This window comes from Henckelia pumila, chromosome 4 (assembly GCF_033568475.1).
Source record: "Henckelia pumila isolate YLH828 chromosome 4, ASM3356847v2, whole genome shotgun sequence".
Taxonomy (NCBI): domain Eukaryota; kingdom Viridiplantae; phylum Streptophyta; class Magnoliopsida; order Lamiales; family Gesneriaceae; genus Henckelia; species Henckelia pumila.
Window position 1 is genome coordinate 12,505,982 of NC_133123.1, and position 25,824 is coordinate 12,531,805.

At 34.6% G+C, this 25,824-nt stretch overlaps 1 protein-coding gene across 1 annotated transcript; it reads left to right on the forward strand.

The window, feature by feature from the left end:
• The first annotated feature begins 23,329 nt into the window (after positions 1–23,329).
• On the forward strand, positions 23,330–25,686 carry LOC140860316 (transcription factor MYB17-like). Its single transcript, XM_073263274.1, has 3 exons — positions 23,330–23,845; positions 24,193–24,322; positions 24,693–25,686. The coding sequence occupies exons 1-3, from the start codon at positions 23,713–23,715 to the stop codon at positions 25,342–25,344; spliced, it is 915 nt and encodes a 304-aa protein (XP_073119375.1). The 5' UTR covers positions 23,330–23,712; the 3' UTR covers positions 25,345–25,686.
• The last annotated feature ends 138 nt before the right edge of the window (positions 25,687–25,824 follow it).

The following is a 25,824-nucleotide window of genomic DNA, read 5'->3' on the forward strand; positions in this document are numbered from 1 at the left end:
GCAAATTTGTGGTACTCGAAATTACCTGAAATTTTCGGTTCGGGGTCGAGTAGCTGAAATGGCTACCCGATTGATCGGGTACTTGAAACCGATGTTACCCGACCCAACGTCAACCCTTAAAAATTTATTACAAAATATTTTATTTCTAACATGTTGACAATCATCAATATTTACAAGATTCAAAATTTTATAAATAATTTACCTCTGTTTTATAAAATGACTAGTGTTTTGCTCAAAGGAAATGAGCTAGCTAATTTTGGATAATTATATATTAATTTATAAATTTCAACTAAACTTGATGTAATATTCACCGTAAAATTTTATGTAATAAGAATTGTATATATTTTGGACCCTTGGCTCCGTATTCTCTTTTTATTTAATTATTTTTTTTCCTATTTTAAGAAAAAAATATACTTAATAATAATATTGATCATAAAGACGGAGCAACAATTTTCGCAACAACATTACAGAGGCTCATTGGTCTAAACTCATTTACGGATTTTGGTGATTTAGTTTTTTGAAATTAAAACAATCGTAGTTTGGTTAAGAACTCCAATAGAGGCGTGTCCATTTAAAATTCCTAAACAAACAAAGGTAACTTGCTTCCCAACCACTGCCCAATGTTTCTGAAAAAATCCGGCATGAAAACCATATGGGCCCGACCCTTTTCATGGGCTCATCCCAAACAAAGCTGTTTCTACTTCCTCTGCAGATTAAGAAAGTGTTTTGTAGAGCTTCTACAAAGTGCTTTTTAGCTTCTAAGTGCATGGAAGTGATTTTGAGTGTTTGTGAATGCTAAATTCTGCTTTAGCTTCTACAACTTTTAGCCAAAAGCTAGAAGCAAGAATTTGATGCTTTTTTTGGTTTCTGCTTTTTTGTTTATGGTCTAAACTTACAAGTTGACATTTATACCCTTAATAAATTTATCATATTAATTAATTACCCTAACTTCTTTGACCTAATTTTTATACATTATTAAATTTTATTTATATTTAAGTTTTAATAGTTTCTAATAGAATTTATAAAATTTCAATCTTATTTTATTACAAACTTTTTTTTTAAAATATATATATTACATTTCCATAATTTTTTGTATATATCTTGTATATTTATACAAATTTTGTCATTTTTTATATTTTAATTTTTATTAATCTTGTATATTTTTTCAAGTATTCGTGTTACAAAAAATAAAATATTTTTGATACAAAATTCATAATGTAATAATAATATATAAACACATTTTTTATGGTGTGAGTATCAAAAATTAAATAAGGGTATGATTGTCATTTAACTAAAAAATTAAGTTTGGAAGTAATTATTCTCCAAACACTAAATTTTAGATTGTATTAGCTTTTAACTTCTATTTTCAAACACTCCCTACTTTAGCTTCTCACCAACTTCAAAATAATTTCTACAAGAATCACTTTTAAATATAAGCAAATGATCTCCAAAACACTCCTAAGGAGCAATCCAATTCTTCACATAGGGAAGGAGTGATTTTACAAGGAATATGCTCGATGACTATATTAATAGAATCCATATTTGGCGAGGATGTGGAAAATAGCTGACCAAAATAATTTTCCACAATTTGAATAAAACCTTGTGGATCAATGACCCATGAATTTGCTTTCATTGAGAAGACCTGAGATACCATTTTTCTTTTTTCGACTGGAAGCCTTACGATGAAAATATTTTGTATTGCGATCTCCTGCCGACAACCAGTCACTACGAGCCCATTGCTTCCAATAATCTTCCTCCAAAGCTAGTAATTGATCAAGCCTCTTTTCCATAGGTTCCAAAAACGAGTTACTACGTACCAGTAATGTTGGAATTATTATTGAGAGCTGCAATTTTTTGTTGAAGATCCCGTATTTGTCTAGAAAGATTACCAAAATTGGCTAGCTATTACATATTTATAGTGTTCGAAAACCATCAACTGTTCATGTTATATTGTTTCAAAATCAAAGCCCACAAATCAAAGCTCGGAGAATGTTTTATGCATATATAACATTATAAGTCGTAGGGTTCGACAAGATACATAAATGTTGAACGAATCCAATTGTGAACGACAATAGGGTCGAGTATCGTATCTGATCAGGAGCTTGACTCAATTTTAATCATGTATCTTCGAACTTGATTGAGTATTCATTTTCGAGCTTGACTCTTGTATATATTGAGGTATTCCATCTCGTGTTTGAAATGCTTGAATCTTGATGTCTTTCTCAGCATATTAATGAAAAATTCAATGTTTAGATTTTGGATATATATTGACAAGAATAAAATTTTATATTCTCTAATTTTAAAAAAAGAATAATGTTTTCTCTCATATAATTTGCAAGTTACTCGAGTAAACTCGAATTAAATTGAGCAAATTGATGATAAATCCCCAAACCCAAACTTGATTTTGCCCTAGCTTTCTACCCATAAGATTCTTTGCAATAGCTCACTAGGACCACAAAACTTAAATATTTAATTGTTTAATTCTTGTACTGGATTTATGCTTTTTTATGCTTAAAATCTAAAGACTTTATGCTAAAATCTGAAGATTTTGTGCTTATTCATGGTACAAAGAATTATCCGTAAAAATGGTATCAAAGCCTTAGGTTAATTATTCAAACATAATATTATTCGTTAATTCATGTTTTTCTTTGTTGAGGAGAAGATTTTTTTTTTAAAGATGACTTCAAACGAAGGTTTGAATCAAGATGATTTTATTCATATGAAATCTTATAAACAAGTTAATCTATTCACAATAGATTACTTACAACAGGTTGTGATTAATGCTCTTAATTTTGAAGAGATAAAGAAAAATGATTTCTTACTCTCAATTTTTAGAGATTACCCCAGATTCCTCTAAACTCTCCAGAGATCTTAGAGAAATTCAAAAGACGGTACAATATTACAGCAATCAGCTGTATGAAATACCTCGGCAATTTGAAGAAATCCTTAAGAAACAAGAAGAAATTCTTAGAAATCTAAAGGATCTTTAAAATAAAATCATAAATCTAGAACACACTTCGGGTTCTAGAAACGGAAATACAGGAGGAAGGTTACCACTCTTATTTGGTACCGAACCTTTGTTACATCAGAAAGATAAAACCAAAATGGTCCAAAACCCTTTAACCAATGATGAAATGATGATTAATCTTATAAAAGCAGTATCAGAGAAAAACACTATCTAATGACTACTTTAGAAAGATTAAATCTCGAGGATCTACAAGATCTTGCGGATTTTTTTGCGAATCTCAAAGTAGTAGATCTAAAAATTAATTCCCCTGAGGGTAAACAACCCATAGGGAATCCCCCAAGATATGTGGTTAAAACAGAAGAACCATATAGTGAGTTCCAGGTTGGAGAAAATTCACATCCAGCAGGAACCAGATCGAGAAGGAGTAAAATCCCACTCCATCAAACTCTTTAAGGAAAAACTGTTTTAGATCCAATACATCCTTACGGGGTTATGTTAAACCTTGATGTTTTGGACTTTAAAAACAGAGAAGATCTTATAGATGATTGGACGTCAGCTATGAGAATAGCAACAGGGACATTAGATCTCAATAAAGAAGGATTCATTAAACTTCTAGAAATGAGTCTAATGGGATCTGTTAAGATCGCATGGGAGATGACTATGCAAGAAACTAAGGAATCAATCTTAGCAGGAGAATCCCTCAGCAAGATTGGAGAAAGAATGGCCACCCTATTTAAAGCACAATTCATAGGGGTAGACTATTTCAATAATCAAGATACAGAGAAAAAGAGAAGATATACTCAAGCTCTTTATAGCCTCGAGTTACATGATATATGCTTAGTTGATGAATAAATTATGTTATTCACTAAATACAGATGGAATTCGGGAGTCGAGAAAAATATAGCTATTTAGCTATTTTTTTTGCAAAAATGCCAAGTTCCTGGAGAGAAATGCTGATTAAAGAATATGTTCTAGGCAATCTTGATACATTGGCAAGACTTGCCTCCTTTTTGAAAGGAAAATTAGCAGAATGGTGCCATATGGCAGCATTACAGAAGAACTACAAGAAAACGAGGGGTATAGATAAGCGTACACCTTTGTGTTGTAGAGAAAATGATCTTCCAACGATCATTGAAAATAGATCACAGGGATTTAAAAAGAAGAAATTCAGAAATAATCCCTATAATAAAAGAATAAAAAGTTCTTGGAAACCAAGAACATTTTGATCCAAACAAAAGGCCAGATCCTATAGATCAGGTAGAAGAAGTGGACCTACAAGAACATCCCCAGCAACAGGCTCATCACAAAGCAGGGAAAAAATACTGTAGTGACCCGCACCGTGATCACCTACTAATCAGAAACTTAAGCATGCATTTAACTTAATCAAATAAAATATCAGAAATAACAGCGGAAAATTAAACAATAATAAAAATATTGTTTACAACCATATCGAATAAAACCAGTGTATTAACCCAAATACAACTGAAACAAAAGCTTAGACAATAACCCCGCTGGTCCTCCATCGCCTAAGCTCTCCAGGAACCACCCGCATCGTCCAGCCGCAGACCTGCCCCATGGAATAGGATGTCCAGATACAACAAAGTATGGGACGTGAGCATGATAAGCTCAGTATGAGAGTATGAGTATACGGTGTTATGTGTGCATGTATGCAAGTGAACTGGGTACCAAGACTCTCAGGTCAAGAAACAAGCTCATAGACTGGGCCCAGGGTATATAGCACGCTGCGCCGTCGCATCAGGAGGTGGCTCATATACCCAGTGGATAATGGTGACCTGATACTAGTACATGTGTCCAATCATAAGGTGACCTGACACAAGACTTACGTATCCAACCATCCACAAACTCGTAGGGTGAGCGCCCTACTACAGGATACCTCTAAGGTAAAAGCTCAATATGCTCATGTATGCAACATACAGTCATGACATGCTGTATATATAAAGGCATATAAAACATGCAATCACATAATCCATGCAAACACATAATACATGCGTACTCAATCTGGATATCTCGAATAATACTTTCATACCTTACTAAGGCAGATTCTAGAAGCTCCCCCTCTAGGTCCAATCCTACCATGCACTACAGCATAAATAACCATGCATTACCTAGCATGCCAAACATCACCTACTAGGCTCTAAAAGCCTTAATTAAACTATATCCTACTCCCTATTTACTATAGGGAACCAAAGTCATACCTTCGTTCGTCGTCAGCCCGCTGATGTCGCATTCCCCAGAGCCTGGGCATAGCCTAGCTACGACTCCTAGACGCCTCGCCAGAGCTCCGCCGCCTGGCTGCTACTGCGGAAGCTGTCCGCTATAAAATAAACTATTTCCTACTCCAACTCTTAAAGAAAGAGTCCCGAAGTCCTTAAATAGAGCGATTACCGGGAGAGGAGAGGGAAAATTGCACTTAAAAATGAGGGATTCGGACCCCTATTTATAGGCCACGATCGGAAGCTCCGATCGGTGCATGTTTGCCACATTTTGGACGGCCGAGATCGGAAGCTCCGATCGCAGGATCGGAAGCTCCGATCTCCTGCATCTGGCCACGTGTTTAAATCTCCTTGACACTTGTTTCTGGTTGAGATCGAAAGCTCCGATCTCAGGATCGGAAGCTCCTATCTCGGATCGGAAGCTCCGATCTGCCCGGAAGCTCCGAACTGTTTCTTATGTTTCCGAACTGGTTTTGGGCCCCCAAGACCCCCGGGACCTATCCCTCCATTTTCGGACGTTCCAAATCTGATTTTCCACTTATTTTTACCAAATAAGGACTCCTTAAACATGTTTTGACACTTTTAAAATTATATGTCATTTTCTAACATGTTTAAAATCACTTAATCTTGTAAAATGGAACCGGGCTACTACATTCTCCCCCTACTTAAGATATTTCGTCCTCGAACAATCTTAAGTACTGAATGCAGTAAAACACTGAATAAACATCTTTTATTCAAACTGATTCATTTTACAAGTTACAATCTAAAAATACAACAATTCAAAATAACTCTGGATAATCTGTACGCATACGACTCTCAAGTTCCCAAGTGGCCTACTCAGTGCCTCGACGCTGCCACTGAACTAGAACAAGAGGAATGGTCTTGTTGCGTAACACCTTATCCTTATGACCTATGATACGCAAAGGTCTCTCCACGTATGTCAAATCCGAGTCCAACTGTACCTCAGACGGCTGTAAGATATGAGACTCATCCGTCACATACCGTCGTAACAGTGAAACATAGAACACGTCATGGATTTTTGACAAATATGGTGGTAACGCCAACCTGTAAGCCAGATCTCCAACACTTTCCAGAATTTCAAATGGACCAAATAACTTAGGAGATAGCTTACCTTTGTGACCGAATCTAAAAATCCTGCGAAATGGTGAGACTTTCAGGAATACTTTCTCACCCACCTCAAACTGTAAAGGTCTGCGCTTGACATTCGCATAACTAGATTGTCGATCCTGCGCAACCTTAATTCTCTTCTTGATCTGTCCAACAATATCAACAGCCTGCTGGACTAACTCTGGTCCCTCAACCTGTCGCTCCCCCACTTCCTCCCAGAACAGTGGAGTACGACATTGTCGCCTGTACAACGCCTCAAACGGAGCCATCCCAATACTGCGATGGTAACTGTTGTTGTACGCGAACTCAATCAATGGCAACTGATCTTGCCATGCTGGACCAAAATCCATAGAACATGCTCGCAACATGTCTTCAAGAGTACGAATCGTGCGCTCTGACTACCCGTCAGTCTCTGGGTGATATGCTGTACTCAAACTAAGAGTAGTACCCATAGCGCGCTGAAGACTCCCCCAGAACCTGGAAGTAAACCTGGGATCTCGATCGCTGACTATGCTCACAGGCACTCCGTGCAATCGAACAATATCCTGGATGTACAATCGTGCCATCCTATCAAAACTAAAGTCTCGGTTATAAGGAATGAAATGTGCTGACTTGGTGAGTCGGTCCACCATAACCCAGATAGCATCACAATTCCTCGAGCATACCGGTAAATGGGTCACGAAGTCCATCATGATCAACTCCCATTTCCACTCAGGAATGGATAAACTGTGAAGCAATCCTCCAAGTTGTCAGTGTTCTGCCTTGACCTACTGATACACCAAACATATAGAAGCATACTAATATACATTTTTCTTCATTCCTTTCCACCAGAAAGAACCTCAGACGCAAATTTTTCTACACCGAAAGGATTCGCATACTTTATGACTAACACTTGTCATAACAACTGTGACAACGTCGTTGTCCATAATTCTTGATTTCTTGAACCTCTCAGGTTTTCTTCTTGGAAAACATCAATACAATTATTCTGTTGATTAACAAATCGATTAGTGCAATCTCTAGTGCCAATTTATATTGACACCCATCTCATAACTTCAGATAACACCTGAAAATGAGAATATTGCTTATCCTCTCACGGATAATCATTTCTTGTTGAATCCTAACTTGCACTACTGGATGAACAAAATCGTTTCATCCCTCTTAGGCAAAGTCCTAAAAACAATACAACCTAGCAAAAACCCCTGAATAGATCTCATAATCAGACTTATCAATGCATCCATTAGACATCCTGAAAAAAAAAATCAGTGACAAAAATCCCGCTGGATTTGATAACCTTAGATCTCAGCTGCTGTCCTTTTTCCATGTCTAAACACTTGATGTTATCCTGTTAGTATTCATTAAAATTCAAACGCTTGCTAGATCAATTTCTGACACTGAAGTCCCAGAATTACTGCAAATCATTCCTGAGAAATGAATATCTGAGTACTCTACTCATCTTTTCAGTCTATCAAAAAGTGAATAATTCTAATCATTCTTTATGCAAAAGAATATTTAGCTCCCCCATCACGGGGTTATAACATCTGTATCTACGTCAGACAAATACTTGTAAATAGTCATTGGGCACAAAACTTGCACCAGTTTAATTGACCAGTTCAAAACATACATGAACACCTAAGTGTTCATCTTTCCTCTATCCAAGTGAATTCTTATATTGTCGTATCCATGTTGTAACCTAGCAGGCTTATGACATATGTCAATAGAATCGAGTATCCTTTCAAAGTTATCAAACTGACACCAAATTATACTTTAACGTAACTGTTGCAATGATCATAGTTCACGTCTCCCAGTATAAGTCATCCCAGTGTCCTCATCTTTGCTTGATAACCCATTAATAAAATTCCAATTTTTACAGGGAAACTTACCTAAGTAGATTCATCACTTAGAATTTCCTGTTCATCTTGTAATCAAGATCCTGATCACTAATTATACCTCTGATAGAATCAGACAATACTGGTAAAACCTCCTGGTTCTCCCCCAGTATCACATGCGAGGACTATCCGTTCAGAATATTCACTTGTCAAGGAATCCTTTCCAAGACTATTCTGTCCACGAAAACCAAAGTTTGTATCTCTGATAAAGTCAGACAATAAATCACCACAATCCCTTTGGCACTAATCCAGCACCAAATGCAATTCTAGAAGACTCAAATAAATCCTGAATATTTTTCTGATAGTTATACCCATTGCTATGACTTTACATACAACGAGACTGAGGTAAGTCTTCCTATAATGCCAAACTGGAACAAAAGAATCCTTCCAGAGTATGCCGGCATAAGGTCGCACTTACTATACCATCTCGAAACCCGACAGTCAAGAGCATCCTGGCATAACTCATCCTCGAGTCTCTGATATTATGAAATATTCCTATCTGGACCAAAATCACTGGTCAAGGAAAATTATCTGTAGAGGCACAACTCAAATCCCGAGTTTGCAAACATCTGATAATTAAATCCTGTTGAATATCAATTCAACTAATCTTTGAAATCATAAATCTAGATCAAAACTTATCTACTCAGAACAATTACTTATCAAGGAAAATCTATTCCAAGACTGTTCTAACAATGGGACATCTGTATCTCAAACAGAAGATAACTAAACCTTGATACCATACCTGGTATCTGTCCTATCCAAAGTCATACCCTGCTGTGACAGTGCCAAATTTTCAGACTGAGTAGTCTTCCCTATATAGTCTATGGAGCACAAAGGCCTCCAAAATAACCTCTGAAGTAAGAAAACTTCCAGAGTAATACCGACTAAGGGTCGCGCTTCCTTACGTCTAGTACTGGTCACAATCCACAACTCTTGGTATTACTTAGTCTGTCATCCTGATGAAAATCCATTACCACTAGGTAACAACCTAAAAAGATCAAAACAGCCAACTATTCTAAATAAATCCGTCTAGAACAAACATTCATGCATCCTGATGAATCACATCATCTCTGAAAACACTTGGTTTACTAGAGTATTCTAGGTAAAACATCTAGAACTATTTATTGAAAACATGCAAAATCCCAAGTACTCATTAAAACAATGATCAGACTTTTATTCAAAATAACCAAGTTAATCTCAAAGATTACAACACTTGAACCACAAATCCAGGTTCTAATACAATCTTTATTACAATCTCATGTAATACACAACTTAATCAAAAGATTACACTGAAAGATGTGCAATACAACAATAACTGAGTACATCAAATACTGAAATCTTTAATACATCTGATTACAACTGAAATACTGTTTACAAGAGAATAAAGTATTTAAACTCTTGCGGAAGTCTTTCATTCCGTCTACTGATCTTGAACATGAAGTTTTCCTCAGGTCAGCAGACCTTCTTCATCGCAAGTTCTCAAAGATAAAATCTTGCTAATCTACCGGATCCTTCCAATATTGTTGGGTTCCTTATCTGGTAGATGAGACAAGATTTTCATGTCAATCTCTCCAACTACTAGTGAAGAGTCTTCAGGGGTGGCTTCCTTGGTCGACTTAGAATGGATGACTACATGTCACACATTCCGTTCAACCTGGAGAAGTGCCCGGCGTTGAAAATTGAATCTTTTCTTCCAGCTCCATCCTGCTGGGATCCACATAATACGATCCTCCGCTGCCAACCTTGGCAAAGACGATCTTGGAAAAGCCTAGACATACTGCTATTCCAATTCCTGATACTGCTATCGTTATTGAATCCAACTTGTAATCCTACAAAGGATAACCCAAAATCAATACTATGTCCCAAAGAATCTTATTGCATGCTCTGATACCATAAATGTAGTGACCCGCACCGTGATCACCTACTAATCAGAAGCTTAAGCATACATTTAACTTAATCAAATAAAATATCAGAAATAACAGCAGAAACTTAAACAATAATAAAAATATTGTTTACAACCATATCGAATAAAACCAGTGTATTAACCCAAATAAAACTGAAACAAAAGCTTAGACAATAACCCTGCTGTTCCTCCATCGCCTAAGCTCTCCAGGAACCACCCGCATCGTCCAGCCGCAGACCTGTCCCATGGAATAGGGTGTCCAGATACAACAAAGTACGGGACGTGAGCATGATAAGCTCAGTATGAGAGTATGAGTATACGGTGTTATGTGTGCATGTATGCAAGTGAACTGGGTACCAAGACTCTCAAGTCAAGAAACAAGCTCATAGACCGGGCCCAGGGTATATAGCACGCTGCGCCGTCGCATCAGAAGGTGGCTCATATACCCAGTGGATAATGGTGACCTGATACTAGTACATGTGTCCAACCATAAGGTGACCTGACACAAGACTTACGTATCCAACCATCCACAAACTCGTAGGGTGAGCGCCCTACTACAGGATACCTCTAAGGTAAAAGCTCAATATGCTCATGTATGCAACATACAGTCATGACATGCTGTATATATAAAGGCATATAAAACATGCAATCACATAATCCATGCAAACACATAATACATGCATACTCAATCTGGATATCTCGAATAATACTTCCGTACTTTACTAAGGCAGATCCTAGAAGCTCCCCCTCTAGGTCCAATCCTACCATGCAGCACTACAGCATAAATAACCATGCATTACCTAGCATGCCAAACATCACCTACTAGGCTCTAAAAGCCTTAATTAAACTATATCCTACTCCCTATTTACTATAGGGAACCAAAGCCATACCTTCGTCCGTCGTCAGCCCGCTGATGTCGCATGCCCCAGAGCCTGGGCATAGCCTAGCTACGACTCCTAGACGCCTCGCCAAAGCTCCGCCGCCTGGCTGCTACTGCAGAAACTGTCCGCTATAAAATAAACTATTTCCTACTCCAACTCTTAAAGAAAGAGTCTCGGAGCCCTTAAATAGAGCAATTACCGGGAGAGGAGAGGGAAAATTGCACTTAAAAATGAGGGATTCGGACCCCTATTTATAGGCCACGATCGGAAGCTCCGATCACCTGATCGTAAGCTCCGATCGGTGCATGTTTGCCACGTTTTGGACGGCCGAGATCGGAAGCTCCGATCACAGGATCGGAAGCTCCGATCTCTTGCATCTGGCCACGTGTTTAAATCTCCTTGACACTTGTTTTTGGTTGAGATCGGAATCTCCGATCTTAGGATCGGAAGCTCCTATCTCGGATCGGAAGCTCCGATCTGCCCGGAAGCTCCGAACTGTTTCTCATGTTTCCGAACTGGTTTTGGGCCCCCAAGACCCCCGGGACCTACACCACCATTTTCGGACGTTCCGAATCTGATTTTCCACTTATTTTTACCAAATAAGGACTCCTTAAACATGTTTTGACACTTTTAAAATTATATGTCATTTTCTAACATGTTTAAAATCACTTAATCTTGTAAAATGGAACCGGGCTACTACAAATACCATCAAGAAGAACTTTCAAAAGAACTCATACAAGAGAAAGTGAAAGTTTCAAGAATTGCAACTGCTGGACATATGGAGCAAGAGGACATATATCTACAAATTGTCCAGAAAACGAAAAAAAAGGAGTTAAACTCTTTGAAGCAACACCAGATATGGATGATGCGGTCTTCTTTCAAGATCTAGTCCAAGTATATCCATTTGAGGATATCCCCTCAGATGAAAGCATATACGAAGAAGAGATATTGTTTAGTCGAGAAGTTTCTGAAGATGAATCAGAATCAGAATCAGAATCAGAGTAAAGAGGAAGTGTTTCGCCATGAAACACATGAAAGTTTGGCTGGGTTCTTTAGTCAAACCACGATATCTCATAATATGATCCAAAGGATTATGAGAGAAAATCCAACATTACAGAAGTACCAAGGATTTTTGGCAGGACAAGTTGAAAGAGTCTTAGAAAACCTAGGGCTAAGACAAAGAAGACATAATTTGATTTATAAGGTATCCAGAAGGGAAATGACGATCCCTATGGAATTAACCAGTAATCAAATTGAAATGCAGTTAATTCCCTTTGAAGAAATTTGAGAAGAATTACAGAAATTAAAAGCAGAAGTAGCAAAGACAATGTCTTGGATTCATATTGGAGCAATCCAGATTATGATCAAGGCTACTTTTAAAGAGGGAATAGATTCACTCATAGATATCGTAGTATGCGATAAAAGAATGAGGAATATACAAGATGCGGTTCTAGGAACTATCTCGGGAAATTTATGTGCAGAAAAAATTGTGGGAGTTATTTATCCAAGAATAGCCTACAATTTAGCTGATAGAGATTTTAGTCGAGCCTTGACTTTGCATCAAAACTTCAAGGAAAAAAGACTAATGAAGGAAGGTAATAGGTCATATTCTATTACGTATCAAATTTTATATGCTCTTTCTAATACTCACCATTCTGAATTATTTATTAGAAATGAGTTCATTGAAATTTCAGAGATTTTTGGGAAAGTTTCTCAAGCAATATACCCGGAAAGAATCGAGTTTCCTTTAATTCAGGAAACAAACATTCAAATTCAAGTAAGACCGGTTCTTTAGAGACACCTTAAAATAGAACCCCGAAGGTTATCTTTCCAAGGAGACAGAATGACAAGCAGGAGATGGGACAAATCTCCTATTCAAGAAATTCCACCAGAAGAAAAAGAGTTTTCTATAATAGAAAAACTTAGATCTCCAGAAGGATGGAAAGAAGTAAAAATAGTATTCGAAATTACAAGTCATCGGAACTTTTTCCCTTGTAACTCGATTTACTATTTGGAACAACAGGAAAAAGGAACTTACCAAGGAGTGATAAATATTGGAGAATTGGAAGTTCAAATCTGGGAAATTCCAGGAAAAGAAATGGATCAACTCATTCTTGGTCTAGAATTCCTGGAGGACCATAAACCATGGAAACGACTTGAAAAAGGAATAGAGTTCATGGCAAAAGAAAAGACTTGAAGGATTCAATAAGAATTCTACGAAATGAAAAACCAAGAGAATTGGATAAGGAACAATCACTTAATCAGATTCGAGAACTTTGTTCAAAGATAGAGGAAGAAGCAACAGTTGAAATTAGCAAGTCATGAACATGATTTACTAGAACGCATTGAAGAAGTAGAAAGGAGTAACCATACTCTACCTTCTGAGGCCTTAGGGAAACTAAAGGTAAATAGTCTTAATCGGATTACCGAGTTACAACACAGTCTGTTAAAAATGGCGGGGCCATTTAGTAATCCCTTTAAAAAATGACAACAAGTCCTTTCTCCATATACATTCCGATAGGGATGTTATATGAACAATATAAGGCTGAGTATTTTGCAGCTTATATTGACTCGGGAGCAGGAATTTGTACAGCAAAAAGAGGAGTCTTCCCTGAAGAATGTGAAGAGGAATTGCCAAAAATTGCTGGACGAGATTTCTCTCGAAGAATTTTAATTCTTTGCAAAGGAATAAAACAAGTAGAGATCCTTATGGGAGGTGCATGTCAAACACCTTGGTACAAGGTAAAAACACCACCAATCTATTTCCATGATACAGGGGCTGATATCCTGTTAGAAAATAACTTCTTACAAATGTTTAAGAAGTACACACAAGACAATGAGTCAAGAAGACTTATGTTCACTACAATTTGTGATCATAAAATTAGCGTTCAAAGACTCAAGGTTGCTTTTTATCGACAATTGCCGATAATATTTTGCATCCAGCGTGGTGATAAAGGACAACTTTTTCACCCAAAAATGAAAGATCCAAGAAGGTTTGAAGAAACCATGTTGAAAATAACAACATAACAAGAACTCCAAACAGAGGATATGGAGCTTCTCAAGGTAACTCTAAATCACAGAGATATAGAGTTAGAGAATAAAGTATCCCTTGAAGATGTCAAAAAGAGGCTCAAAGAAAGTTACAACGAGCATCCTTTGGCATGGTGGGATAGAAATCAACTCAAAACCAGTCTTACTCTAAAGGAAGGCAAAGAGTATGAATTCGTCAGATATAAGCCTATCCCGATGAACATAACAGATCAAAGGGATATGAGAATGATTATCAAGGAACATTTGGACCTTTGTTTAATCAAAAAAGGAGTTTCACCATATAGAAGCCCAGGTTTTCTGGTTAGAAATCATGGTGAAATAAAAAGAGGAAAACCCAGGCTAGTTATTAACTACCAAGGTATTAATAAAATCCTGGATTTTGATGGATACTTCATACCGAGTAGAGAACACCTAATTAACTGTGTACGAAATGCTAGAGCGTTCTCAAAATTTGATTGTAAGTCTGGATTTTACCAGATTCGAATGGAAGAAGGAAGTAAGAAATTCACAGCTTTCTCTACTCCACAAGGACACTATATTTGGGAAGTTATGCTTATGAGATTAGCTAATGCACCCCAGATATTTCAAAGAAAGATGGATAACCTTTTTAAAGATTATTTCAACTTTATGTTTGTTAATATTGATGATATTCTTATAGCATCAAAAAATATAGACGAACACGTTAAACACTTAGAGATTTTCTCTAAAATTTGTAAACAAGAAGGACTGGTTTTATCTGAAAAGAAAGCAGTCATAGCAACGAGGAAAATTGAATTCCTCGGTATTGAGATTAATGAAACTGGAATAATTTTACAACCCCATATTGTGGAAAACGTAAAGAATTTTCCAGATAAACTCAAAGATGTAAAACAACTCCAGAGTTTTCTTGGAGTAGTTAATTTTGCAGGGATGTTCATTAACAATCTAGCAGTGTACAGAAAGGTGTTCAGTCCTTTGTTAAAAAAGGATGCTAGGTTTATATGGACCGATGACCATACTAAAGGGATAAACCAATTAAAAGAGATATGTAATAATCTCCCAAAAATGGATATACCCGTAAATGGAGATGATCTGGTATTATTTACGGATACCAGTGACGATTGGTGGGCAGCAGTCCTTACCAAGATCACTCCAGATGGGGAAATACCATGCAGATACTGTAGCGGTCTTTTTTCAGAATCTGAGGCCATTAGATGACATATCAACGAGAAGGAATTTTATGCAGTTAAAAGGGCTTTTGAAAAATGGCCATTATTTTTACTTGCTAAAAAATTCACTCTGAAGGTTGATAACACCCAGGTAAAAGTTTTCCTAAAAAATAAGATTGAATCTAAACCTGAGAAAGCTAGGTTATTAAGATGACAAGCATTATGTCAAAATTATATTTTTGATATTGTTATTATTAAATCTCATGAAAATATTCTTGCAGATTTCTTAACAAGAGATGGAAGGCAGTGACGTGGATTCCATCATGAAAATGCAGAGGCATCTCAGGGAATACCTTGGGTTGCTTCAAAACGAGTTCAACCAATTAGCCATTAATGCTGAAATGGCCGGCAGGTTACAACAAGCTGATCGGATCAAAGTATCTAATCGAATTACAGGATGTATGCAAGCTCAAACATAAATATGGGCTGCTATTCAAGGGCCAATTATGAAGGCTATAGAGAAACCATTGGTTTCTCATAAACAAGATATGCTAAAATCATTGGTTTTACAAGAACAAGAAATACAACCACCGGTTGTGAAACAAGATGTTGAGGAATCTAAAACTCAAGAAACAAGTGCTAATCTATCATCAGCCTTTGATGATCTGGATGAAGCAACAATTGATGAGGATAACTCATCAAGTCAACCCTCCACCTCTGGGGTAAAAGAGGAAGAGATCAATCTTAGGCCCAACACTGGCAAGGGCAAATCTAAGATTGATACTAATTCATCTATTATTTCTCCATTCCAGGTTTATCAACAAAGGTCGGAGAAATTGAATACAAGGAGTGAAATAAACCCGAACACTTGCAGGGTTGATGTTGCAGGAATATATCCAAGAGTTTGGCTAAAAAACAATGTCAATCCTAAAGATGTAAAACTCTGGTATGAATTTGGAGCTTTGGCATCAGTTTATACAACATCACCAAGCTTTCCGAAGATATCATAGTTACCAAAATGGATCCAGGAAGCAGTCCAAGAAACATGGGCAAATAATGATCATTTGGCCAGAGGAGATGTGCTTGAGTTATACTTTTTCAGTGCAGCTCCAGAACCAATAGTGAAAGGATCACACGAACCCTTTCATTTTATCAAGCTGAGAAGACCTGATATAAACAGTCATAAATTTATCAAAGATCCTAAAACTGAAGAAATACCCTTGGTGTCCACTTTCGGGGAAAATGAGATCTCAACCAGAAGGGCATGAGTATTTGGGTCTGTCTTACTGAGATGGATAAAGTCAAGTTTCCATTCAAATTTTATCAGAATTCTGTGAATTGATCGTTCCTGTTAAACACAATGACAGGAAAAACTACAGCATTTGCGGAAGAACTCTTCGAAAAGAAGAAAAATCTTTTGTGGAACAACAAGCTGCCGGGGAGTAAAGAAACTTGCCGAAAATTCTGTAACATGGCTCATATTGGACGATGGTCAGAGAATATCTGCCCAGAATCCCAAATCAGAAGGAGCCAAAATTTGGAAAAACCTTTAGACCCCGAATGGATCGAAAGGATTTTTTCGAGACAAGCAAAGGTGGACAAAGACCACCAAAGATGCGTTTTCACAGGGGCCTACTTCAAAAGCAAAAGATGCCCCGACAATAATAAAGCAGACATGTGAGGAGAATAAAGCCAAAAGAAAGTGGCAGACATGTGATTCCTCCACTAGTAAAAGATACCATCAATAATGGCAAAAAAAATTCAAGACAACTGCCTCCTCCACTAGTAAAATATGTCATCAATAATGACATAAAGAAATACAAGACAGCTGTGAGATTCCCTGAAGTTTCTTTTATGAAACGAGTAGAACTACAACTATAAATATAAGCATTTGAGGAAGCTGAAGATATCGATCATTCTCTTCAGTTTTCTTACAAATAAATTGTTGTAATATTTCTCTTTCTATTGTATTAAGTTTTTTTTTTATGTATTTCAAGAACAAGGCTACTTTGAGTAGCTAAACAAGTTGTCTTCTCCTCTTCAAAGGAGTTGATTTATGTAATAATATTATGTCTGAATAAATTTCCTAAATCTCTCGTTCTTCATGCTCATATTTTATAATTAAATTTATATACCATACGTCTTAAGATAGAAAACGAATTAAGGCTGTGTTGGGTGTCGTTGAAAGAGCTTGTGCAGAAATCATCTGTTGCGACTGCGTGGTTGGGGTGTGAGGAGCACTTCGTAAAACTCGACAGGTATGATCCGACGACATTATGGTCAAAGAGGTATTTAAATTCAATTTATCTTACGAAAGCATGTTGGACCCTTAATCCGGAGTATATCGGCTGGAAACCTTGCGTAACTGATAGTCTTGCATGGCCGGGATTGGTTCGATAGGTATAACAAAGCCACGTACAAAGGATAAGTTTTATTTAATTTTTAATTCAAAAATGGGGACCACTAGGAAATGAAAATAAAGAAAAGGGTGGGTAGAGAGTTAAGTTAAAGAAAAGTTTGGTAGTGGGAAGTTTAAAATAATTTGCCCAATTAAATTCAAGCTCAAATAAATAATATTGATATACTCGTTATTTGTAACATCCAATGTGAGAAATACTAAAAATATCTTTTACCTCAATTTTTATGTAACTAGTAAGAAGCACATGTCATGCACGTGAACAACATATTTGTCTATTAAATATAATATAAAATAAATTTAAATTTATTCACATTTATAATAAAAATTAAATTAGCAACAATTAAAATTTCAAATAATCTATTTGTTTGATTTTTTAGATGTATTAAGTTTCTAATAGTTGTTAAATGTCTTATGCTCAAATCTTAAATATTATTTCTCTAATGATAATTTTTTTACTTCTATTCACATTTTTATGAATAGAATAGATTAAATACACATTCTCTTTTTATAATTTCAATGAAAAATAATTTTTTTCTTGTCACATATATTCACTTTTATATATCATTTTTAAAATATTTTCTAAGAATTACGAAGATGTCCATGGAATTGATCAAAACTATATACAATTTTAGGGCAACGTACAAAATTCACAACGATTTTTTTTATTTTATTCAATTTTTGTTATTTTATTCATTTTTATAGGTATAATATAATATAATATATTAAATATATATATACATTTTCTTGAATTAATATACAAATATATTTTTTTAATGCTTTTAATTAATGAAAATATATTTATTATCAAACATCTAATTATTTTTTCTTCTCATTATTTTTAGATTCTAAGATAAGAATTATATTTCAGCAAAATGTTATTTTTTTAATGTATTTTTATTATCAAATATCTATTAAATTATGATGTATCATTGTTTTAAATTTTTTTATAATTATGTTGTAATCAAATGTTATTTTTCTATAACCACTTTGCTTCTCACATGTTTTGATTTTGTTGTCTTTAATTCATAGGAAATATGCCAAATCAATTAAGTCATTTAAAGTAAATTTGTGTAATAAAATAAGAGGTGAATTGACACATAGCTCACAATCTTGCCTCCTTCGCTTCTTCACGTTCTCGTCCAGCTACTTGGACCTTCTCTGGTTTTCCTGTTTGGCTTAGTAATATTGTTTTTAAAGACATTGGTGTGTAATGTGCATTTTTCTTTTCAAAAAAAAAAAAATATTATGTTTAATGAGTTAAAAATATTATACTATTTTTATTTTCTTACTAATATAGTGTGCTTTTATTTTTATAGTAAATCGTGTAACCTATTATTAACACACACACACACACACACACACACATATATATATATATATAGAGTTTTGATCATATGGGCAACCACCATGAGCAACTACGTGAGCAACAGCTTACGTGGCAATCACTCATTGGATATCCAAGGTGTCACGTCAGCTGTTGCTCACGTAATTGCCTATGGTGGTTGCCTATCATGTGATCAAAACTCTATATTATATAATATATATATATATATATATATATATATACATGAATGACGATTCTATCTATCTATATATTATCTTAAACACAAATTTTGTTTGAGTGTAAATATTGTTAAAAAATATTTAAATGATTAATTATTTTATTGTGATAGTGAGAAATGACGTTTTCAATAATAATAAATAAAATATATCAAAATAGTTATTCATTGATTGTACTTATGCTACAATATTATATGTGGTTAACTTTATAAATGAAATATGATGTATATAAAACCAAAAAAAAAATCACATGAACTTTTTTTGCCTCTTAATTTACCTCACACTTCTATATAATTCAAGATAAAAAAATATCACGGATAATATTCGCCTATACTATTTAATAAAGCAAGATAAATGTATAAAAACTACTTTTGGTATTACTATGTGAAATTCCAGATATAATCTTTAAAATAATGAGAGAAAAAATAAAACTAAAAAATTATACTGTAATATCTGTCATTCTTTCACCTTATTTATTCATGCACTTTTCAACTCATTTTTTTAGCAGCAACTATCTTCTTCAATCAACCATTTTTTATGGTAGGGGTAAAATTTTGTGTTCAATTTAATTTTCTACTTAAATTTTAGAAATGTAACAAATATCCTAATGGAAAATACGAGAAAGATGTCGATATTGTAAAATAACTAATTATATTGTAATTACATGATATTAATTTATTATCTTGCACACATGTATATTGTGTGTGCACGTCACCCAGTAACTATTAAAATAAGAATGATTCACTTAGAAAATTAAACAATAATTTTTTTTAAAAAAATAGATAATAAAAATATTTTATATCTATAATTATTTTCGTGTTTTCTTTGGAATGAATTTAAGAATATGATGAAAATCAATTAAATATTGTAATATTCAGTGAGTCAAAAAATAAATACACCAATAAATAATTTATAAAAAAATAGATGATAGAAATATATTATATCTATAATTTTCTTCTCATGTTTTCTTTTGATAACTTTATAAATATGATGAAAATACATTAAAATATTGTAATCAATGAGTCAAAATATAAATGCACAAATTAAATAATTTATATAAAAAAGTATATATATGATACAATATTAAAATATTTTACCCAATTAATTTATTATCTTGCACAAATGTATATTGTGTGTGCACGTAACCTAGTAACTATTAAAATAAGAATGATTCACTTAAAAAATTAAACAATAAATTTTTTTAAAAAATAGATAATAGAAATATTTTATATCTATAATTTTATTTTCGTGTTTTTTTTATAATGACTTTAGAAATATGATGAAAATTAATTAAATATTGTAATATTCAATGAGTCAAAAAATAAATACACCAATTAATTAAATTATTTAAAAAAAATAGATGGTAGAAATATTTTATATCTATTATTTTCTCCTTATGTTTTTTTATAACTTTAGAAATATGATGAAAATAAATTTAAATATTGTACTCAATGAGTCAAAATATAAATGCACAAATTAAATGATTTATATAAAAAAAATATATGATACAATATAAAATATTTTACCCAATTAAAATGTTGTATTCAATGATTCAAAAAATAAATGCACCAATTTAATGAATACGCAACATTCTCCACAAATTGAAGAAAAAAAAATAGATAATAGAAATATTTTATATCTATAATTTTATTTTCGTATTTTCTTTAGAATGACTTTAGGAATATGATGAAGATCAATTAAATATTGTATTCAATGAGTCAAAAAATAAATACACCAATATAATTTATAAAAAAATAGATTGTAGAAATATTTTATATCTATAATTTTCTTCTCATGTCTTCTTTTGATAACTTTAGAAATATGATGAAAATAAATTAAAATATTGTACTCAATGAGTCAAAATATAAATGCACAAATTAAATGATTTATATATAAAAAATAAATGATACAACATTAAAATATTGTACTCAATTAAAATAGTGTACTCAATTATTCAAAAAATAAATGCACCAATTTAATGAATAAGCAACACATTGATTCTCCACAAATTGAATATCCCAAAATTGACCCTAATTTTTACGGATAATGCTAAAGGTACAACAAATATCGTGTACAATGATATTTACAACAATTATATCGTGAGATTTGCTATTTTATCATGAGATATTGTATTCAATTTATTGTGAGATTTTGATATATATAATTTTTACATTGTGTTGTAAGATTTGTTGTACAAAATTTGTTGGGTAAATGTAGCATTGCTCAATTTTTACACTATTTTTCACACAATGTTATGCAATTAATACATATAATTCATAGTTTTTGGGTAATGTAGTAAATAAATGCAAAAATTATATAGTAGAATCGTAGAAAATAGATAATGAGGAGGTATTTTTGACGGCATTTAATTCATTTGATTGGACATCGCCATCGAGCTTGTCCCGTTTAGGTGTTGCCAGCCTTTCATATGTTAACCCCCCACTACTCGTGTCAATTGCTCCAAAAAAAACATTGACTCATAATTTTTGTTGATCAAGAATTAGATATAAAATTAATTAATTTTTATTTGGAATATAACACATGGAAATGGAAATATTTTTTTGTAAAAAAAAAATAATATCCGAATTACAATTCTCGTAACCCATATTTTAATCTTCTTGGGCATACAAGGGATGAAGATGTATATATACATTTTCAGTTATAGTTTCTTGATTTTGCATGATATTTTTTTTAGAAAGAATGGATTGATTCGTCGAGTCGTACTATTTATTTGTTTTCTTTACGCCAATGAATTAGTGTTCAAACTCCTAAGTTGAAAGAATGAAAGAATGTGAAGTCAAAATTATAATTTATTGCCTGTCTTTTCTCTTGCTTCATCAACCTCTGCCCCTCCATTAAATGCTAGCTTCAGATGCCATGATCGCATATACCGGTGTATAATTAGCTTTACATGAATTTTATATTTACATATATATATATAATTATTTATTCTTATCGACAAGAACTACCCGACCCGCGTCCACCTCTATTTTGATCGATCAGTTGTGTTCCCTTTACTTCACAATATATATTATGGCCTAGTTTGCAACAATTCGATAAAACGATTCAATACATATGGTAAATGCTATGTTGCACTAGATGATTTTCACCCGATGCAGCATCCATAATGTTCGATGCTATACATATATATGTGTGTGTATGTATGTATGATTTATTTTATGATACATTCACACAAAGGTAATGAATATGGTAATGAAAATTAGGCATTGATGACCCCACAAACATGTGTGCATGCGAGTGTAGAAAAAAGAAAGAGAGGAATTCATTGAACGCATAGAGAGTGTCCTTTCACCATTGAAGAAAGCTCCCATTAAATGCCATCATCCTCACATGCATCTCTCTCTTTCACATTTGGATTTTTCTTTGCATTTACTCCTCACAATGCCACACACAGTGTGTGCAACAGTGCTCTTTGGTAGCACAGATTTTGAAATATTCACTTTCCCTTTTGCTATCTCAATTAATACATATTTCTCAGGATTTCTATCACTTTATACGCTGATGCCTCATGTTATATTATTACCGATTCACAGTGTTTTTTTAGCATTCATTACAGCTGAAACCAAAGAATGTGTTATTCATCCCCCAATTAAATGATCATTCATGTTCTATGTATTATTCTCACTATAAATGTAGTCAATCCGACTCGGCTCAACCCACAATGTCATTAGGTTGTGTTTGGATCGAAGAATATTGATTTGTGACTAGATGGAATATCATAATTGCAGTTAAAAGCAAAAACAACACATTAGTTTTGCTTAGTTCAAAAATTCATAATTTTCATCCTAAAAACGGTATAAGTTCATTAATTAATTATCTAATGATTAATTTCTCGACCCAAGAATATATCGAGACGCGCAATATGCAACAAACTCATTTTGACAACTCTACTGACTACGATCGGCTAACCGGTGAGATTTAAGCTTATAATCTCATGTGTTGGAGTGAGAATCTAGTCATTGCCACTAAATCATCACATGCTTGGTGGGTAGAGTGGACTTGCATGCACATAAATGCCAGAAATAAATTAACGTGAAACCTGAGAATTAAGGAAACTAATAAACGGGGACACAATAAATACAAGAATTTTTTCTTTTGTTCAATAAATTCAGCCATTATATGATATCCTCTTCCATGTTATTGAAAATTATTGCACGACATACTCAGTCGATAAGAGAAATAAATGCTCCTATCTAGAATCTGAATAAATCTCTATATTAATGCAAGTGCAAGCATTCAATGCGTAGCCGGCCGATGTGTCGCCGGTGTGATCTGTAAAGTTCTCTGTTATGTCTTTTCACATAATTATCTTCGATCAAGATTTCAAAAGGGTTTTCAATTTTTACTTTTTCACTTCACTCCGAATAAAATTTGGTTCCAAGAATTCTTGAGATTCAAGGGTTGTGTTTTTCTTGGTTTCTTGTACATATATGTTCTGTTGTTTGAAAGGGAAAAAGGGGAGTCGTTTTTGAAGAATCATTAGACTGTTGTTGTTGTGCGTGTCTTTTTGTTAATGGGGAGAGCACCATGTTGCGACAAAAAAGGGTTAAAGAAAGGGCCTTGGACTTCTGAGGAAGATGAGAAATTGGTAGACTATATCAGCAAAAACGGCCATGGGAGCTGGCGTTCTCTCCCCAAACTTGCAGGTTTTTTACTTTCAAGAATATATGATTCGCCATTTCAAATCTTCGAGTATATTTGCTTGGATAAATGTCATTTTACATTGACGGTAGGTGTAAGTTATGAGAAAATAAATGGTTATATATACCACGAGCCACATACCGTTTCAAAGAGGACATGAAACAGAGAACATAGCAGCAAATGAAGTCAAAGTTTTGAAATGGAATTATGGGATTCTTGTTAATTGCGTGTGGATTAGGTTTTGAACTGAGCTGAGCAAGGATGGCTAATGGCTGAGGAGACTTGGTGTCTGGTTCTTGAATTGGTATCTTCCGGATTCAGTTTCTTGAGTTATTATGAATCTTTTTTACAGGTCTCCTTCGTTGTGGGAAGAGTTGCAGGCTACGATGGACGAATTATCTGAGGCCAGACATCAAACGAGGTCCCTTCACTCCCGACGAAGAAAAGCTGGTCATTCAGTTGCATGCCATTCTTGGAAACAGGTTATAGTTACAACTTAGGATAGACTGATCATCGCACCGACTATTTTCAGTTGTAATGTGAATTTTCATGTGATAATTCAATCTTGCAACACCACGAATTGATGCGTGAAAGCTTCGAATTGAGTTGCAAGTTTTTTTTTTTTTTAATGAATGAAGAATTCATTAAAGGTAAATTGAGTTGCAAGTTTGATCTTGCATCAATACTGGCAATAATAAGTTTCGAAAACTATAGTCTCACAGGCCTTTGATGTTGTTGGGATTGCTTGCATTCATCAAAGGCAGACACACTAGGCCGACAAATGTTTCAGTAAATGTTGATGTTCATTGTAATCTTTCTTTCATTAATATTGAATGTTTTGTTTTCTTTTAGATGGGCCGCCATTGCTTCTCAATTACAGGGCAGAACAGACAATGAAATCAAGAACTTGTGGAACACTCATCTGAAGAAGCGTTTGATGCAGATGGGAATCGACCCTCAGACACACGAGCATGCATCGGTGTCTGATGTATGTTTATCGAATCGACTACCCTCGTCTCCTTCAACGCGCCACATGGCACAATGGGAGAGCGCCAGGCTCGAAGCCGAAGCCCGGCTTTCCAAGGAATCCCTGCTCTTGAACCCAACTACAATACAGAAATCAGACACCGATTACTTCTTGCGTCTGTGGAATTCTGAGGTTGGAGAGACGTTTCGCAGGCTGAAAAATGAGGAGAAAACTAAGAAAATGGAGTCTCAAAGTCCCATCTCATCATCATTAACAAAGTGTGGTTCGATGTCAGGAATGACAACTGAATTTGGCCTGGGTCAAGTAGGTTCCTCGGACGCAGGGAACAAGAAAGACGATGATCTTGAGCTTAAGAACATCAAGTCTTGCACAGATAATGTTCAACTGGGATCGGATTCAGCTAGTTCAAATGAATTGGAGGATTCATCTGAGTCTGCATTGCAGCTGCTTTTTGATTTTCCAAGTAATAATGACATGAGTTTCCTGGGACATCATGATTTCTGTAGCTTATGGTAGTAGTGATTTTATACACAAAAAGCTGAAGTTAGCATCTTTCTCCACTTCAAGCTTTTGCCTGAATTTCACTTCAGTACTACTGAAATTCAGTTTGTTTTTTATTACCTTCAGCTTTTGGGAAAAGGGAGATCCTGATGTTTTTGGTTATCGCCATCTCAGGCAGAACATTGAAAAAACTCGCAGGGGCCTTTTACAAACCAATTCGCGTAGAGGTTTCTAGTCAGACGCCTCACGCATGCACATGCGGAGAAAAATGTAAAACATTTCTATGCAATATTGCATATAATTGAAAAAGACTTGTATTCGATTCAGATTGTATCCTCTCAACGGGTAAATTGACTAGTTTCGTTTACTGTCATTTTCTTACTATGCTAGAGAAGTTCACCATTATCGTCTTTCATTCATCCTCCTTTTGTTTAAAACTCATCTAGTTCAGATTGGTGAATATCTCATGTTCGTCATTGAAGAAAGGCTGATTGA